The sequence below is a fragment of the Bubalus bubalis genome, chromosome 3 (genome assembly GCF_019923935.1).
Source record: "Bubalus bubalis isolate 160015118507 breed Murrah chromosome 3, NDDB_SH_1, whole genome shotgun sequence".
In the NCBI taxonomy this organism is placed as follows: domain Eukaryota; kingdom Metazoa; phylum Chordata; class Mammalia; order Artiodactyla; family Bovidae; genus Bubalus; species Bubalus bubalis.
This window is the reverse complement of record NC_059159.1, coordinates 115378612-115398183: the sequence shown is the minus strand read 5'-3', so window position 1 is coordinate 115398183 and position 19572 is coordinate 115378612. Positions and strand designations below refer to the sequence as shown.

Here is a 19572-nt window from a genome sequence, read left to right as displayed (position 1 = left end):
AGATTCTGACTGGAAAAGCTGTGCAATATGATTTCAGTTTGAGGTAGGGAGACTTGGGGTTCCCCCAAAATGCCAGAATGAGGAGAATTTATTCTAGTGAAGCAAAATCATCTAGTAGTTCTAATTAACCCAATTTCTTTATGTGCTGGTATTGAACTTAGGCCCTAGTTAGGTTTCTACATAATAAATTAAATCCAACATTGGATGCAGCCTTCTACTGAGTTACGATTCCTTCTGCTCTATTTTATCCATGTATCTTCTAAATATTTGCTGGAGTCCATCACTAGTGATCATCCTCTTTTGAGACTGCTAATATTTTGATACTTCTAATATTAATATGAAATATTCCACTGGAACATATGCTTCACTAGGAACAAGGGAGAAGAGAAAGGATGAGGAGAAAATTTGAAAATCGAACAATAGGAACTTACAGGGGAGTTAGGATAACAAGAAAAAAACACATACTAAGGAATTTTGTCACAAGAATTAGAAATTTGATTCAAAGAAAAAAAAACAACAGAATGACTAAGAACAGATAAATCAGAACTACTTGAGTAAGATTAGCTAAATAGAAAAGGTTTATAAATTTTACTTTACCCAAACCTACAATTAGGGAGAAGGAAAGGAAGGAGAGAAGGAAAGGAGGAGGGGGCTAGTTGAAGGGTAAGACGCACCTGCCGCGTGGTGTGACGCAGTAGTAGCACCACTAGTAACGCTGGACTGATCCTTTGCTACTTCATGTGAAGCACTATCACCTTCATACCATATGTTGCCATATAATGTTTTAAAAATGGTCGTTATATCTTCTTGACTAAGAATGAACTGTTAAAAAAATAAGATTTGACCATTTCAACATTACTACCTCATGTAATGAAAAAGTTTTATACAAAGAAAACTGTTTCATTTCAAACCCCTGCAAAACCAACTTTTAACACATTAGATAATTCTATTAACTGAATGTTTCATTTTCTAAATGACCATGTATTCTTTAGTACCCTGTGAAATACAGAACTAAATTAAATGCCAGTATCAATACCAGAAGCTATGAATGATAAACTTTGTTATGAATGCAGCAATTAGGCTACTAGTTTTAAGCCTTTAAAATGAACTTTTATCTTTAAGTATCCATGTAGCTTACTCTCTATTTTTTTTGCTTAGTAAGCCCTTCAATTGACAAATATGGAATAATAAAAAATAATAAATTCAGAACACTTCCTAACACCATACACAAAAACAAATTCAAAATGGATTAAAGACTTAAACATAAGCCCAGAAACTATAAAGCTCCTAGAGGAAAACACAGGCAGTACACACTTCAGCATACATAACAGCAAGATTCTCTTTGTCCCACCTCCTACAGTAATGGAAATAAAACAAAAATAAACAAATGGGACTTAAATAAGCTTAAAGGCTTTTGTACAGTAAAGGAAACAATAATCAAGATTAAAAGATAACCCTCAAAATGGGAGAAAATAATTGAAAAACAAAACTGACAAAGGATTAATCTCCAGAATATACAAGCAGCTCACACAGGTCAACATGAGGAAAACAAAAAACCCAATAAAAAAATGCGTAGACGAACTAAACGGACATTTCTCCGTAGAAGACATTCAAATGGCTAATAATCATATGGAAAGATGCTCAACACCACTCATTATTAGAGATATGCAAGTCAAAACTACAATGAGGTATCACCTCACACCGGTCAGAACGGCCCTCATCAAAAAAATCTACAAACAATAAATGTTTGACAGGGTGTGGAGAAAAGGGAACGCTCTTGCACTGCTGGTGGGAATGTAAATTGATACAGCCACTATGGAGAACACTATGGAGACTCCTTAAAAAACTAGGAATACAATTATCTCATAACCCAACAATCCTACTATTGGGCATACACCCTGAGAAAACGATAACTGAAAGAGACACATATATCCCATGTTTTCTGCAGCACTATTTACCATAGCTAGGACATGGAAGCAACCTAGATGTCCATCAACAAGATAAATGGATATAGAAGTTGTGGTACATATACACAAAGGAATATTATTCAGCCACATTTGAGTTAGTCCTAATTAGGTGGATGAACCTAGAGCCTGTTATTCAGAGTGAAGTAAGTCAGAAAGAGAAAAACAAATATCACATATTAATGCATATATATGGAATCTATAAAGATGGTGCTGATGATCCTATGTGGAGGGCAGCAATTGAGATGCAGAGATACAGAACAGACTTGTGGCCACAGTAGGGGAAGAAGAGGGTGTGATGAACTGAGAGAGTAGCATCGAAACATAAGAATTACCAGATGTAAAACAGCCGGTGGAAATCTGCTGTATGATGCAGGGAGCTCAGATTAGATGCTCTGTGACAACTAGAGGGAAGTCCAAGAGGAGGGGACAGATGTATACCTATGGCTGATTCATGTTGATGTATGGCAGAGACTAATACAATACTGTAAAGCAATTATCCTGCAATTAAAATTTTTAAAAATACATTTATAAAATTGAAAATATTTTACAATATGTTTTACATGAATTATTTTACCTGAACCTCACAAAAGTTCTAGGTACAAAGAGTATAATCTTGATATTATAAGAAGATGAGACTTAAATGATTAAGTATCATGCTTAAGTACACTTAAAGCAACACACTAACTCAAAACTCTATGCTTTGCGAATTCAACATTAAACCACTAGCATAAGACCTGTCTTGAAAGCTGTGACAGTTAATTTTATGTCAACTTGACTGGGTCATAGTACATAGAGATTAAGTCAAATATTATTCTAGATGTTATATACACATATGGTATTGTAGACCATCTACAAATGCTCAGCTCCCTTCTCGGGGGGCAGATTCACTAGAATGAAATTGAGTCGTCTCCTATCAAGACACCCCAAGTAGCAGCTGTTGCAGGATATCACATATTTAACTTCTCCTGGATCTCAACTTCAGAGTCAGGGACAGGTTAAAATTGAGTCTTCAGGAAATCAGTCTAATGCATCCAGATCAAGAGTATACAGACATACACACATACCACAGCCTTGACTAGATGGACCTTTGTTGACAAAGTAATATCTCTACTTTTTAATATGCTACCTAGGTTGGTCATAACTTTCCTTCCAAGGAGTAAGCGTCTTTTAATTTCATGGCTGCAGTCACCATCTGCAGTGATTTTCAAGCCCCCCAAAATAAAGTCTGACACTGAGATTTGTAAAGTAATATCAACTGATTTATGTCTAAGTTACTGACTCATTTGCCACTTCATCTTCAACATCTCCATTCTTCTAGGACCTCTGCTACGTTACCTCATATATTCCCACAGCTTCAAATACTATCTGTAATTTGATGATTTCCAAGTCATTTCTAGCCTTAGACTGCTTCACTAAGATCTTTATTAAAATATCTGACTGATTACTTATAATACCATGTCTAATATTGTTTCCTTCATGACATTTACCATAATTTTTAACTATTTTAACTATGTGCCTATCTATCTCACCTCTGGATCACCACCATCCCCTGCATTATACTGGCCAGCTCCATGGAGCCACCAATAATGTCACAATTCCTTTGTAATCAGATTTCCAATATCCAGCACAGGGTCTAACACATAGCAGGCACTCAAATATTTGTTGAATAAGTGATCAACATTCAGAGAGAACAAGATGGTGGAGGAGCAGGTGCACGTAGAGTGCATCTCTCTCCACGGATACATCAGGAATACACCTTCAGACACAGAAGTGCATACAGAGCACCAGCTGAGAGCAGACAGGAGTACCTGACCTGTGGAAAACAATATACAGAACCATGCAAAATTCAGTAGGAGGAAAGAACTAGGGGGAAACACAGAAGTTTACTAGGACTGGACCTGCCCTCGGCAGATGGGGAAATTGAAGCAGGGGACCGATCCCCACATCAGGGTAATTGTCTGAGTCAGAGGAGAAACGTTTAAGGCTGAGAGTGAAACAGCTGATCTGTGGCTGAATGAGAAAAAGACAGTCCTTGCTGCAGCTCTATGTAGGGCAGGACAGCTGCTGACTGTGGAGAGACCCCCCTCCCTTCCCTGAGGGAAGGTGACGGAGGAGACTGTGGTGGGAAATGCCTATGGAAGAAAGCCAGGCAACCATGGAAGCAAGGTAATACTGCGGAGTCACATGCAGGGGGTGGAACCATCACCATAGCCTCTCTCTCCCCACAAGGCCAGCATCAGCAGCTGATCAATAGAGAGGCGGCCCATCAAGTGCCTGAACCACAGAACTGAAGAGTAGGACCCCACCCAGGGTATCCTTTAAGTGACTGATGCCACAAACTACAGAATAGGACCCCATCCAGGGAGGCCCCATTCTATGTGTTTGATGCCCCAAACGACAGAGAAGGACTTCAGGCAAGGGAGTCCTCTAAGCACCTGAATGGGCAGAGCTACAGAGAAAGACACCAAAGCTACAGGCCAAAGACACCTTCTGATAGCCAGCTACCAGAGGCTCAAAAAAAAGACTCTGATAGGACCACAGCCCCAACAGCTGAAGCAGTCTGTGTCCCTGCACACTTGATGTCACCAGGGTCCCCGTGACCCGAGCAACTGCGCCACCTACACACTCAACTCTCATTGGCTCAGAGCTGCCACAGGCAAAAAAAAAAATCTTGTGCCTATGCACACGGGGTCGCTTTGTGTACTGCTTGTGTCCAATACGGGTTGGCAAATACTGGTTGCCATACCCTTCTAGAGCACTGTATTTCCTGCTGCACTTGCCACCAATCCCAAGTACCTGGTGCTGGCAGAACCCCTGCAAACTAAGCAGCTGCACCACCTCTGCACCTGGCCCTCATAGGGGTAGATCCAAATCCTTTAAGGCAGCCTCAGGAGTAAACCCCAGTGGATGACCCACAGGCAGAGGTGGAAATAAAACCACAATTGAAACCCAGGGGCAGTGCAGCTAAGGAAGAACACCCAAAACTTTCCCGTCAGCTATACAAGCTGCAGATTAAATCCACACAATCAACTAGGCAGACTCTATGTATATGGAATATATAAAAGAACATTGAGAGCTCACACACACACACCCACACACAAATGCAATAGTTCTGATAGCTGTGGACACTGGAGGCAAGAACACACAGGAGTAGAACCAGATTAGAATCTGAGCAGCCCCCACAGCAGGTCCAGAGACCAGCACAGTGGTGGAGGGCATCCTAGGGAAGTGAGGTAGACTGTGACTCCCAGTGAGGGAAAGGATCCTGACAGCAGGGACTCAAGAAAAACATTTATTATTCTTATGTTTTGACTTATTCTGTAGTTTCCTTTGGATTTTTTTCTTTCTTCCTTCCACCCCTCTGCTGTAGTTGTCAATTTTATTGGCACTATGAAATCTAATTAAACTCTTGAGATTTTTTCCTTTCAATCACACTTTTATTGTTGTTATAAACCTCTGCCTCTCCCTTGGGCTTCTGCAGTCCCGTGGAGCTTTTTTTTTTTGCTTTTGCTTTCCTCCTTTTTTTGTTGTTTTCTCTTTTACTAAATTTTTAATTTTTTAAACCTAGCATTATTTTTTCTACATTTATTCCATTGCTTTTCCTACTGTTCTTTTCCCTTTGCAGTTAATCTTTAATGTATATAAATCTTTGTTGTCTACTTCTATTTAGCTTTGCATATCTATTCTTTCTTTCCATTCCTTTCAACACATTTGTTAATTTTGTTTTTATTGCTTTATTCCCCAACTTGCGCCTTGCTTTAGTTTTGTTTTCAGTTTGTGCTTTAGTTAGTTTTGTCCTTAACTGATAGATATAATTTTTGGTTTCCTTGTTCAACAGGTCAATTTATTGTACATTATTTTTGTTGGACTGTTTTGATTTTGCTTATGGGTATATATGTGTATGTCTATATTCCATTATTTTAATTATTATTTGCCTGATTTTGTAACTGCCATTTGTCTGGGATTCATCTTTGGTTTCTCTTTTTAGGATATCTGGTTTAATCTCACCCAATGCCATAACAAACCACTTGTGGAATCTTCTTTCCTGACCAGAGATCAAGCCCTGAGTTTTTGGAGTGGGAGCACTGGTGTGAACCCTAGACTACCAGAGAACTAACCCTAAAGAATATCAAATACTGAGAACTCTCACAAAGGAAACCAGTTAAATACAAGACCTGGCATCACTCAACCACCAGCAGCACCCTGTGCAGAATGCCTCATTCAAACAACAAACATCACAAAAATACAAACCCAATCATCAACAGACAGGATGACCACTTCACTCACTGTGCCCATCAGAGGAAAAACAAAAAACATAGCATAAATTTCACCCTATATGAAGCTTATACAAACCACTGCACCAACCTTAGAGGGCAGAAACCAAAAGGGAGAAAGAATTCGACCTTGAAGCCTGAGAAAAGGAGACCACAAACACCAGAAGTTTCAAAAAAATAATGAAAAGGCAGAGAAATACTACAAAAATAAAGGAACAAACTAGAAACACAGAAGTCCAAATAAATGAAGAGGAAATAGGCAAACTACCTGAAAAACATAATCAAAATGTTGAAAACAGAATGGAGAACATGCAAGAACCAATTAACAAAGACCTAGAAGAATTAAAGAATAAACAGAGAGAGACAACACAATTACTGAAATTAAAAATACTGTACAAGCAATCAATAGCAGACTATTTGGAGAACGAATAAGTAAATTGGAAGATAAAATGGTGGAAACAACTTCTGAAGAGCAGAATAAAGGAAAAAGAATGAGAAGAACTGAGGATAGCCTCAAAGACCTCTGGGACTGTATCAAACGTACCAACATTCAAATCACAGGGGTCCCAGAGGAGGAAGAGAAAAAGAAAGGGTATGAGAAAATTTCTGAAAGGATTACAGCTGAAAATTTCCCCAACATGGAAAATGAAATAGTCAATCAGGTCCAAGAGGCACAGAGAGTCCCATAAAGGATAAACCAAAGGAGAAATACACCAAGAAACATACTAATCAAACTAACAAAGATTAAACACAAAGAAAAATATTAAAAGCAGCAAGAGAAAAGCAACAAGTAACATACAAGGGAAACCCCATATGTTTAACAGCTGATTTTGCAGCAGAAACTCTGCAGGCCAGAAGGGGATGGCAGGACATATTTAAAGTAAAGGAAGGGAAAAATTCTACAAGCAAAATTATTCTACCTGGCAAGGATCTCATTCAAAATTCATGGAGAAATAAAAAGCTTTTCAGACAAGCAAAAGTTAAGAGAATTCAGTACCACCAAACCAGCTTTACAATAAATGTGAAAGGGACTTATATAGTCAAGAAATACAAGAAAATAAAAAGATCTACAAAATCAACCCCAAACACTTAAGAAAATGGCAACAGGAATATATATATCAAGAAGGAGAGTTATGACCAACCTAGATAGTATATTTAAAAGCAGAGACATAACTTTGCCAACAAAGGTCCGTCTAGTCAAGGCTATGGTTTTTCCAGTGGTCATGTATGGATGTGAGAGTTGGACGGTGAAGAAAACTAAGCGCTGAAGAATTGATGCTTTTGAACTGTGGTGTTGGACAAGACTCTTGAGAGTCCCTTGGACTGCAAGGAGATCCAACCAGTCTATCCTAAAGGAGATCAGTCCTGGGTGTTCATTGGAAGGACTGATGTTGAAGCTGAAACTCCAATACTTTGGCCATCTCATGCGAAGAGCTGACTCATTGGAAAAGACCCTAATGCTGGGAAGGATTAAGGGCAGGAACAGAAGGGGATGACAGAGGATGAGATGGCTGGATGGCATCACCGACTTGATGGACATGAGTTTGGGTAGACTACAGGAGTTAATGATGGACAGGGAGGCCTGGCATGCTGTGATTCATGGGGTTGCAAAGAGTCGGAGACAACTGAGTGACTGAACTGAACTGAACTTTAAGTGCAAATGGATTAAGTGCTCCAACCGAAAGACATAGACTGGCTGAATGGAGACAAAAACAAGACCCACATATGCTGTCTACAAGAAACCCACTTCAGACCGAAAGACACATATAGACGGAAAGTGAGAGGATGGAAAAATATATTCCATGCAAATGGGAAGCAAAAGAAAGCTGGAGTAGCAATCCTCATATCAGACAAAATAGACCTTAAAATAAAGAAGATTACAAGAGATAAGGAAGGACACTACATAATGATCAAGGGATCAATCCAAGAGGAAGACATAACTGTAAATATCTATGCACCCAACATAGGAGCACCTCAATACATAAGACAAACACTGCTGCTGCTGCTAAGTCGCCTCAGTCATGTCCGACTCTGTGCGACCCCATAGACGGCAGCCCACCAGGCTCCCCCGTCCCTGGGATTCTCCAAGCAAGAATACTGGAGTGCCTTGCCATTTCCTTCTCCAATGCAGGAAAGTGAAAAGTGAAAGTGAAGTCGCTCAGTCGTGTCCGACTCCTAGCGACCCCATGGACTGCAGCCTACCAGGCTCCTCCGTCCAAGGGATTTGCCAGGCAAGAGTACTGGAGTGGGTTGCCATTGTCTGAAACACTAAAAGACATAAAAGGAGAAATTGACAGTAACACAATAATAGTAGGAGATTTGAACATCCCACTCCCACCAATGGACAGATCATCAAAACAGAAAATTAACAAGGAAACACAAGTCTTAAATGATACATTAGATGAGATGGATCTCATTGATATCTTCAGGACATTCCATCCAAATGCAGAAGAATACATCTTCTTCTCAAGTGCACATGGAACATTCTCCAAGATAGACCACATCTTGGGTCACAAATCAAACCTCAGTTAATTTAAGAAAACTGAAACCGTATCAAGCATCTTCTCTAACCACAATGACCAGATACCAATTACAAGAAAAAAACTGTAAGAAAAAGAAACACATGGAGATTAAACAACACGTTTCTAAATAACCAATAGGTTACTGAAGAAATCAAAAAGGAAATAAAAAAATTTCTAGAAACAAATACAAAGAAAACACGACAACTCAAAAGGTATGGTATGCAGCAAAAGCTGTTCTAATAGGGAAGTTTATAGCAATACAATCCCACCTCAAGAAACAAGAAAAACATCGAACAGACAACCTAACTTTACACCTAAAACAACTGGAAGTCCTAGCTACAGCGATCAGAGAAGGAAAAGAAATAAAAGGAATCCAGATCAGAAAGGAACAACTAAAGCTCTCAGTGTTTTCAGATGACAGAGAAAACCCAAAAGATAGTATCCGAAAATTACTAGAGCTAATCAGTGAATTTAGCAAAGTCAAAGGCTACAAAATCAATACACAGAAATTACTTTATTTCTATATACTAATGATGAAAAATCAGAAAGAGAAATTAAGGAATCAATCCCAATCACCATTGCAACAAAATCAAATTAAATATCTAGAAATAAACTTAGCTAAGGAGACAAAAGAAGTGTACACAAAAATTACAGGACACTAATGAAACAAATCAAAGACAACATAAACAGATGGAGAGATATTCGATGTTCCTGGGTAGGAAGAATCAACATTGAGAAAATGACTATACTACCAAATGCAATCTACAGATTCAATGCGATCCTTATCAAATTACCAATGACTTTTCCACAGAACTAGAACAAAAAATTTCACAGTTCATTTGGAAACACAAAAGACCCCAAATAGTCAAACCAGTCTTGAGAAAGAAGAATGGAGCTGGAGGAATCAACCTTCCTGACTTCAGGTTATACTACAAAGCTGCATTCATCAAGACAGTAGAGCACTGGCACAAAGACAGAAACGTAGACCAATGGAACAAGATAGAAAGCCCAGAAATAGACCCATGCACCTATGGGGACCTTATTTTTGACAAACGAGGAAAGAATATAAAAGGGGGCAAAGACAGACTCTTCAATCAATGGTGCTGGGAAAACTGGACAGCTACATGTAAAAAAATGAAATTAGAACACTTTCTAACACCATACACAAAGATAAACTCAAAATGGATTAAAAACCTAAATGTAAGACCAGAAATTATAAAACTTTTAGAGCAAAACATAGAACACTCAATGACATAAATCAAAGAAAGTAATGGAAATAAAAACAAGAGTAAACAAGTGGGACCTGATTAAACTTAAAAGCTTTTGCATAGCAAAGGAAACTATAAGCAAAGTAAAAGGCAACCCTCAGAATGGGAGAAAATAAAAGCAAATGAAACAACTGACAAAGGATTAACTTCCAAAATATACAAGCAGCTCATACAACTCAATACCAGAAATACAAACAACCCAATGTAAAAGAGGCAGAAAGACCTAAACAAACTTTTCTCCAAGGAAGACATACAGACAGCTAACAAACACATGAAAAGGTGCTAAACATAGCACATTATTAGAGAAATGCAAATCAAAACTACATGAGGTATTACCTCACACGGGTCAGAACAGCCATCATCAAAAATCTACAAACAATAAATGCTGGAGAGGGTTTGGAGAAAAGGGAACAGTCTTGCACTGTAAATGAAAACAGTCACTATGGAAGACAGTATGGAGATTCCTTAAAAAAACTAGGAATAAAATCACCATCTGACCCAGGAATCCCATTCCTAGGCACATACCCAGAGGAAAGCAAAATTAAAAAAGACACATGTATTCCACTGCTCACTACAGCCCTATTTACAACAGCTAGAACATGGAAGCAACCTAGATGTCCATCGACAGATGAACAGATAAAGAAGTTGTGGTACATATACACAATAGAAAATTACTCAGCCATAAAAATGATACTGAAGAATTTATTTTCCAAAGCAAACCATTCAATATCATGGTAATCCAGGTCTATGCCCCGACCAGGAATGCTGAAGAAGCTGAAGTTGAACAGTTCTATGAAGACCTACAGGACCTTTTAGACTAACATCTAAAAAAGATATCCTTTTCATTATAGAGGACTGGAATGGAAAAGCAGGAAGTCAAGAAACACTTGGAGTTAACAGGCAAATTTGGCCTTGGAGTACAGAATGAAGCAGGGCAAAGGCTAACAGAGTTTTGCCAAGAGAATGCACTGGTCATAGCAAACTCCCTTTTCCAACAACACAAGAGAAGACTCTACACACAGACATCACCAGATGGCCAACACTGAAATCAGACTGATTATATTCTTTGCAGTCAAGATGGAGAAGCTCTATACAGTCAGCAAAAACAAGACTGGGAGCTGACTATGGCTAAGATCATGAACTCCTTATTGCCAAATTCAGACTTAAATTGAAGAAAGTGGGGAAAACCATGAGACCATTCAGCTTTGACTTAAATCAAATCCCTTATCATTATACAGTGGAAGTGAGAAATAGATATAAGGGACTAGATCTGATAGACAGAGTGCCTGATGAACTAAAGACATAGGTTCATGACATTGTACAGGAGACAGGGAGCAAAACCATCCCCAAGAAAAAGAAATGCAAAAAGTCAAAATGGCTGTCTGAAGAGGCCTTACAAACAGCTGTGAAGAGAAGAGAAGCAAAAAGCAAAGGAGAAAAGGAAAGATTTGAATGCAGAGTTCCAAAGAATAGCAAGGAGAGATAAGAAAGCCTTCCTCAGTGATCAATGAAAAGAAATAGAGGAAAACAGTAGAATGGGAAAGACTAGAGGTCTCTTCAAGAAAATTGGAGATACCAAGGGAACATTTCATGCAAAGAAGGGCTCAAAAAAGTACAGAAATGGTATGGACCTGACAGAAGCAAAAGATATTAAAAAGAGGTAGCAAGAATACACACAAGAACTGTACAAAAAAGATCTTCACGACCCAGATAATAACAATTGTGTGATCACTCACCTAGAGCCAGACATCCAGGAATGTGAAGTCAAGTGGGCCTTAGGAAGCATCACTACGAACAAAGCTAGTGGAGGTGATGGAATTCCAGTTGAGCTATTTCAAATCCTAAAAGATGATGCTGTAAAAGTGCTGCACTCGATATGCCAGCAAATTTGGAAAACTCAGCTGTGACCACAGGACTGGAAAAGGTCAGTTTTCATTCCAATCCCAAAGAAAGGCAATGCCAAAGAATGCTCAAACTACTACACAATTGCACTCATCTCACATGCTAGTAAAATAATGCTCAAAATTCTCCAAGCCAGGCTTCAGCAATACGTGAACTGTGAACTTCCAGATGTTCAAGCTGGTTTTAGAAAAGGCAGAGAAACCAGAGATCAAATTGCCAACATCCGCTGGATCATCAAAAAAGCAAGAGAATTCCAGAAAAACATCTACTGCTTTATTGACTATGCCAGAGCCTTTGACTGTGTGGATCACAATCAACTGTGGAAAATTCTGAAAGAGATGGGAATCCCAGACCAACTGACCTGCCTCTTGAGAAACCTGTATGCAGGTCAGGAAGCAACAGTTAGAACTGGACATGGAACAACAGACTGATTCCAAATAGGAAAAGGAGTACATCAAGGCTGTATATTGTCACCCTGCTTATTTAACTTATATGCAGAGTGTATCGTGAGACATGTTCAGCTGGAGGAAGCACAAGCTGGAATCAAGATTCCTGAGAGAAGTATCAATAAGCACAGATATACAGATGACACCCCCCTTATGGCAGAAAGCAAAGAGGAACTAAAGAGCCTCTTGATGAAGGTGAAAGAGGAGAGTGAAAAAGTTGGCTTAAAGCTCAACATTCATAAAACTAAGATCATGGCATCCAGTCCCATCACTTCATGGGAAATAGATGGGGAAACAGTGGAAACAGTGGCTGACTTTGTTTTTCTGGGCTCCAAAATCACTGCAGATGATGAGTACAGCCATGAAATTAAAAGGAAAGTTATGACCAACCTAGACAGCATATTAACAAGCAGAGACATTACTTTGTCAACAAAGGTCCGTCTAGTCAAGGCTATGGTTTTTCCAGTGGTCATGTATGGATGTGAGAGTTGGACTGTAAAGAAAGCTGAGCACAATAGAATTAATGCTTTTGAACTGTGGTGTTGGAGAAGACTCTTGAGAGTCCCTTGGACTGCAAGGAGATCCAACCAGTCCATCCTAAAGGAGATCAGTCCTAGGTGTTCATTGGAAGGACTGGTGTTTAAGCTGAAAGTCCAATACTTTGGCCATCTGATGCGAAGAGATGACTGATTTGTTAAGACCCTGATGCTGGGAAAGAGTGAAGGCAGGAGGAAAAGGGGACGACAGAGGATGAGATGGTTGGATGGCATCACCAACTCAATGGACATGAGTTTGTGTATGCTCTGGGAGTTGGTGATGGAAAGGGAGGCGTGGTGTGCTGCAGTTTTGGGGTCACAAAGAGTTGGACATGACTGAGTAACTGAACTGAATGGAGAAACAGACATAGAAAACAGACTCATGAACATAGGGAGAGGGGAGAAAGTGAGATGTATGGGAAGAGTAACATGGATCTTACATTACTATATGTAAAATAGAGAGCCAATGGGAATCTGTTGTATATAGCTCAGGAAACTCAAACAGGGGCTCTGTACCAACCTAGAGGGATGGGATGCAAAGGGAATTGGGAGGGAAGTTCAAAAGGGAGGGGATATATGTATACCTATGGCTAATTCATGTTGAGATTTGACAGAAAACAACAAAATTCTGTAACATAATTATCCATCAATTATAAAATAAACTTTTTTTAAAAAATGAAAAAAAATCTTTTTACAAAAACAGAAAAGAAAAAAAAAGATCAACATTCAATGCATTCTAGTTTATATACATGAGCTACTATCTCTTTTCTGACCAAGGTATTTTTACATAACTTGTACATACAAAATGACTTATGTCCCCAAACAATAATTTTTAACCAACAAAAGATACATCAATAAGGACTTAAAAGTTACCTCCATGGGCTTTAGCTGAGCATTTAGATTGAAACAAGGAACTTCTTGGAACCACTCCCACGATAAATTTCGCTCAACCATCACCTCAAGATTTAATGGCAATAGTAGATCCAGTACTTCCTGGTATGCATCATTAATATATTGAGTCCTATGAGTAGAAATAAAATTCTTTTTAATAAATTTCATACAGTATCAGAAAAAATTAATCATTTTATATATAAATAATAGAAATTAATAATTTTGTGTGTGTGCAGAGGAAAATAGAATCAAATAGTCTTTCCATGTAAAATGAGAGACGTTCCACCTCCCTAGAAACCTAGGTGACTTTTCTCTGAGCTGAAGTTCTCTGTGTTAGAGAAAAATAAAACTTTTAAATGGGATTTTTATAATATATTAAAAAGTGCCAAAAATATACATGTTGGACAATAAACTCTTAAAATGAGAATGTTCTCTACATAAAACATAAAATGCATTATACAAGACCTTAATATGAAAACATTTAAATTCCCAGATTTACACATCAGAAGATTACTACATATCCCTTTACTTTATAAGAAACTAGTTTGCAAATATGAAATTTCTATTTTTGCAGATCAAATACAGTTTAATATGTATAATTTTATATTAAGGTGTACCATATTTGCCTTTCCAAGTCTGTGTAAGGGTAGGACTGATCCTCAGGAATTATGAAAAGACTAGTTGGTTACCAAATGCGTTTCAACTGACATGAGACCAAAGCAGCCTCCCAACATACCTTCAAATGACAACCTCAAAGTGGTCCTCCTCCTAAATAATACATCTACACTTTAATTGGTATCAATCATGTGGCGCTGGAATGGTGGCTGCGTGGCGCTGGAGTGGTGGTGAGGAGATAACCCACATCCAAGGTCAAAGAAACCCCAGTAAGACGGTAGGCACTGGAGTGGCAGCTGTGTGGCACTGGAGTGGCCGTGAGAAGATACCCCATGCCCAAGGGCAAAGGAGAAGCCCCAGAAAAACAGTAGGAGAGGCGAATTCGTGTTTAGAATCAAACCCCATTCCCACCAGAGATGCTCAGAGGGCTCAAACAAACCTTGTGCACACCAGGACCCAGGGTCCCCACAGAAACTGAGTCAGGACTGTGTTTGAGCGTCTCCTGTGGAGGTACGGGTCAACAGTGGACTGCCATAGGGACTGGAGCTCTGGGTTCAGCAGACTTGGGTACTAAGCCCTCTTAGAGGAGGTCACCATTGACCCCACCATAAAGCTGCCAGAACTTGCACAGGACTGGGAAATAGACTCTTGGAGGGCACAAACAGAACCTTGTGTGCACCAGGACTCAGAAGAAATGAGCAGTGACCCCAAAGACTCTGACCCAGACTTGCCCAGAGTGTCCAGGAGTCTCCAGCAGAGGCGTGGGTCGGTGGTGGCCTCCTTCAGGGTTGCAGGCAGTGAGTATAGCAGTATATGCACAGGATCATCCAAAGGAGGTGCCCATTATCTTCATTACCTCCACCATAGTTTGGGCCCAGGTAAATAGCAAGGAGGGAATACAGTTCCACCCATCAACAGAAAATTGGATTAAAGATTTACTGAGCATGGCCCTGCTCATCAGAACAAGACCCAGTTTCCCTCCTCAGTCAGTCTCTCCCATCAGGAAGCTTCCATAAAGCCTCTTAAAATCTTCTTCATCAGAGGGCAGACAGGCTGAAAACCACAATCACAGAAAACTAACCAATCTGATCCATGGACCACAGCGGGTCTAACTGAATGAAACTATGAGCCATGCTGTGTAGGGTCACCCAAAACGGACAGAACATGGTGGAGAGTTCTGACAAAACGTGGTCCACTGGAGAAGGGAATGGCAAACCACTTCAGTACTCTTGCCTTGAGAACCCCATGAACAGTATGAAAAGGCAAGAAGATAGGACACTGAAAAATGAACTCCCCAGGTCGGTAGGTGCCCAATATGCTACTGGAGATCAGTGGAGAAATAACTCCAGAAAGAATGAAGAAAAGGAGCTAAAGCAAAAACAACACACAGTTGTGGATGTGACGGGTGACAGAAGAAAAGTCCGATGCTATAAAGAGTAATACTGTATAGGAACCTGGAACGTTAGGTCCATGAATCTTGCAAGGCATACCGGAAGTGGTCAAACAGGAGATGGCAAGAGTGACCATTGATATTTTAGGAATCAGCCAACTAAAATGGACTGGAATGGGTGAATTTAACTCAGATGACCATTATATCTACTACCGTGGGCAAGAATCCCTTAGAAGAAATGGAGTAGCATCATAGTAAACAGAAGAGTCCAAAATGTAGTACTTGGATGAAATATCAAAAATTACAGAATAATCTCTGTTCTTTTCCAAGGTAAACCATTCAATATCATGGTAATCCAAGTCTATGTCCGACCAATAATGCTAAAGAAGATGAAACTGAATGGTTTTATGAAGACCTACAAGCCCTTCTAGAACTAACACCCCCAAAAGATGTCCTTTTCATTATAGAGGACTGGAACACAAAAGTAGGAAGTCAAGAAACACTTGGAGTAACAGGCAAATTTGGCCTTGGAGTACAGAATGAAGCAGGGCAAAGGCTAACAGAGTTTTGCCAAGATAACGCACTGGTCATAGCAAACACCCTCTTCCAACAACACAAGAGAAGACTCTACACATGGACATCACCAGATGGTCAACACTGAAATCAGACTGATTATATTCTTTGCAGCCAAGATGGAGAAGCTCTATACAGGCAGCAAAAACAAGACCAGGAGCTGACTATGGCTCAGATCATGAACTCCTTATTGCCAAATTCAGACTTAAATTGAAGAAAGTGGGGAAAACCACTAGACCATTCAGCTTTGACCTAAATCAAATCCCTTATCATTATACAGTGGAAGTGACAAATAGATTCAAGGGATTAGACCTGATAGAGTGCCTGAAGAACTATGGACAGAGGTTTGTGATACTGTACAGGAGGCAGGGATCAAGACCATCCCCAAGAAAAAGAAATGCAAAAAGTCAAAATAGCTGTCTGAAGAGGCCTTACAAATAGCTGCAAAAAGAAGAGAAACAAAAGGCAAAGGAGAAAAGGAAAGATACACGCATTTGAATGCAGAGTTCCAAAAAATAGCAGAGAGAGAGAAGAGAGCCTTCCTCAGTGATCAGTGCAAAGAAATAGAGGAAAACAATAGAATGGGAAAGACTAGAGATCTCTTCAAGAAAATTAGAGATACCAAGGGAACATTTCATGCAAAGATGGGCTCAATGAAGGACAGAAATGGTACAGACCTAACAGAAGCAGAAGATATTAAGAAAAGGTAGCAAGAATATACAGAAGAACTACACAAAGAAGATCTTCATGACCCAGATAATCATGATGGTATGATCACTCACCTAGAGCCAGACATCCAGGAATGTGAAGTCAAGTGGGCCTTAGGAAGCATCACTACGAACAAAGCTAGTGGAGGTGATGGAATTCCAGTTGAGCTATTTCAAATCCTAAAAGATGATGCTGTGAAAGTGCTGCATTCAATATGCCAACAAATTTGGAAAACTCAGCTGTGACCACAGGACTGGAAATGGTCAGTTTTCATTCCAATCCCAAAGAAAGGCAATGCCAAGGAATGCTCAAAGTACTGCACAACTGCACTCATCTCACACGCTAGTAAAGTAATGCTCAATTTTCTCCAAGCCAGGCTTCAACAGTATGTGAACCATGAACTTCCAGATGTTCAAGCTGATTTTAGAAAAGGCAGAGGAACCACAGATCATATTGCCAACATCTGCTGGATTATCGAAAAAGCAAGAGAGTTCCAGAAAATAATCTATTTCTGCTTTATTGACTATGCCAAAGCCACTGACTGTGTGGATCACCACAAACTGTGTGGAAAATTATTAAAGAAATGGGAATACCAGACCACCTGACCTGCCTCTTGAGAAATCTGTATTTCTCAAGGTCAGGTCAGAAAGCAACACTTAGAACTGGACATGGAAAAACACACTGGTGCCAAATAGGAAAAGGAGTACGTCAAGGCTGTATATTGTCACCCGGCTTATTTAACTTATATACAGAGTACATCAGGAGAAATGCTGGGCTGGAGGAAGCACAAGCTGGAATCAAGATTGCTGGGAGAAATATCAATAACCTCAGATATGCAGATGACACGACCCTTATGGCAGTAAGTGAAGAGGAACTAAAGAGCCTCTTGATGAAAATGAAAGAGGAGAGTGAAAAAGTTGGCTTAAAGCTCAACATTCAGAAAACTAAGATCATGGCATCCGGTCCCATCACTTCATGGCAAATAGACAGGGAAACAGTGGCTGACTTTATTTTTCTGGGCTCCAAAATCACTACAGATGGTGACTGAAGCCATGAAATTAAAAGATGCTTACTCCTTGGAAGGAAAGTTATGACCAACCTAGACAGCATATTAAAAAGCAGAGACACTACTTTGCCAACAAAGGTCCGTCTAGTCAAGGCTATGGTTTTTTCCAGTGGTCATGTATGGATGTGAGAGTTGGACTATAAAGAAGAGCGCAGAAGAACTGATGCTTTTGAACTGTGGTGTTGGAGAAGACTCTTGAGAGTCCTTTGGACTGCAAGGAGATCCAACCAGTCCATCCTAAAGGAGATCAGTCCTAGGTGTTCATTGGAAGGACTGATGGTGAAGCTGAAACTCCAATACTTTGGCCACCTGATGTGAAGAGCTGACTCATTTGAAAAGACCCTGATGCTGGGAAGGATTGAGGGCAGGAGGAGAAGGGGACGACACAGGATGAGATGGTTGGATCGCATCACCGACTCAATGGACATGGGTTTGGGTGGACTCTGGGAGTTGGTGATGGACAGGGAGGCCTGGTGTGCTGTGGTTCATGGGGTCGCAAAGAGTCGGACATGACTGAGCGACTGAACTGAACTGAACCTTTCCTGTGTAATACCACAAGTATCCTGAGTTTTACTACTACTTTATATATTTATTATTTTAAACTTTTTATTTTGTATTGGTGTACAGCTGATTAACAATGTTGTGACAGTTTCAGGTGAACAGAGAAGGAACCCAGCCATACATACACATGTATCCATTCTCCCATCCAGGCTGCCACCCAACACTGAGTGGAGTTCCATGTGCTGTACAGTAGATCCTTGCTGGTTATCCATTTTAAACGTAACAGAGTATACGTGTCAATCCCAAACTCCCCAGCTATCCCTTTCCCCATCCCTCTCCCCAGCAACTGTAAGTTCATTCTCTAAGTCTGTGAGTTTCTTGCTATTTTGTAAATAAGTCCATTTGTATTTTTTATTTTTAGATTCCACATTTAAGGGATGTCATGTGATATTTCTTCTTATTTGTCTGACTTTCTTCACTCAGTATGACAATCTCTAGGTCCATCCATGTTGCTGCAAATGGCATTATTACTTTTTAATGACTCTTCTACCACTCTTTAATATATATTTAATTGGTCACTGTCTGTAGTTTCAAATAGAATGATTCATGAGGGTAGGGACTATATCTTATTCTTTGATGTACTGTCAGTACCTGTCTCAGATGATAACAATATGACATGTACTCTTTAATTATTTGCTAAATTCAAGAAAGTGAATCAATATATCAATTTATAAACAACATATGAGAGTATCTATCTCCCTGCACCCAGATTGAGAATTACTGATTATTAAGATCTGTCAAATTTAATAGGCAAACAATACTATTTCACTGTATTAATTTTCATTCCCTTGATTACTAATGAAGTTGAACATTTCTATTAGCTAGGTACCAGAAGGAAATGGCAACCCACTCC

The 19572-nt window shown here is 39.6% G+C and overlaps 1 protein-coding gene across 1 annotated transcript in view; it reads right to left on the bottom strand.

Annotated features, from left to right (window-relative positions):
- The window catches only part of VPS13A (vacuolar protein sorting 13 homolog A), a gene marked incomplete in the record, with an annotated part of 267525 nt that overhangs the window by 113030 nt on the left and 134923 nt on the right, over positions 1-19572 (bottom strand). The window contains 2 exon segments of the mRNA XM_045165068.1: positions 675-822; positions 13789-13936. Of these exon segments, the coding sequence (XP_045021003.1) occupies positions 675-822; positions 13789-13936 (296 nt within the window).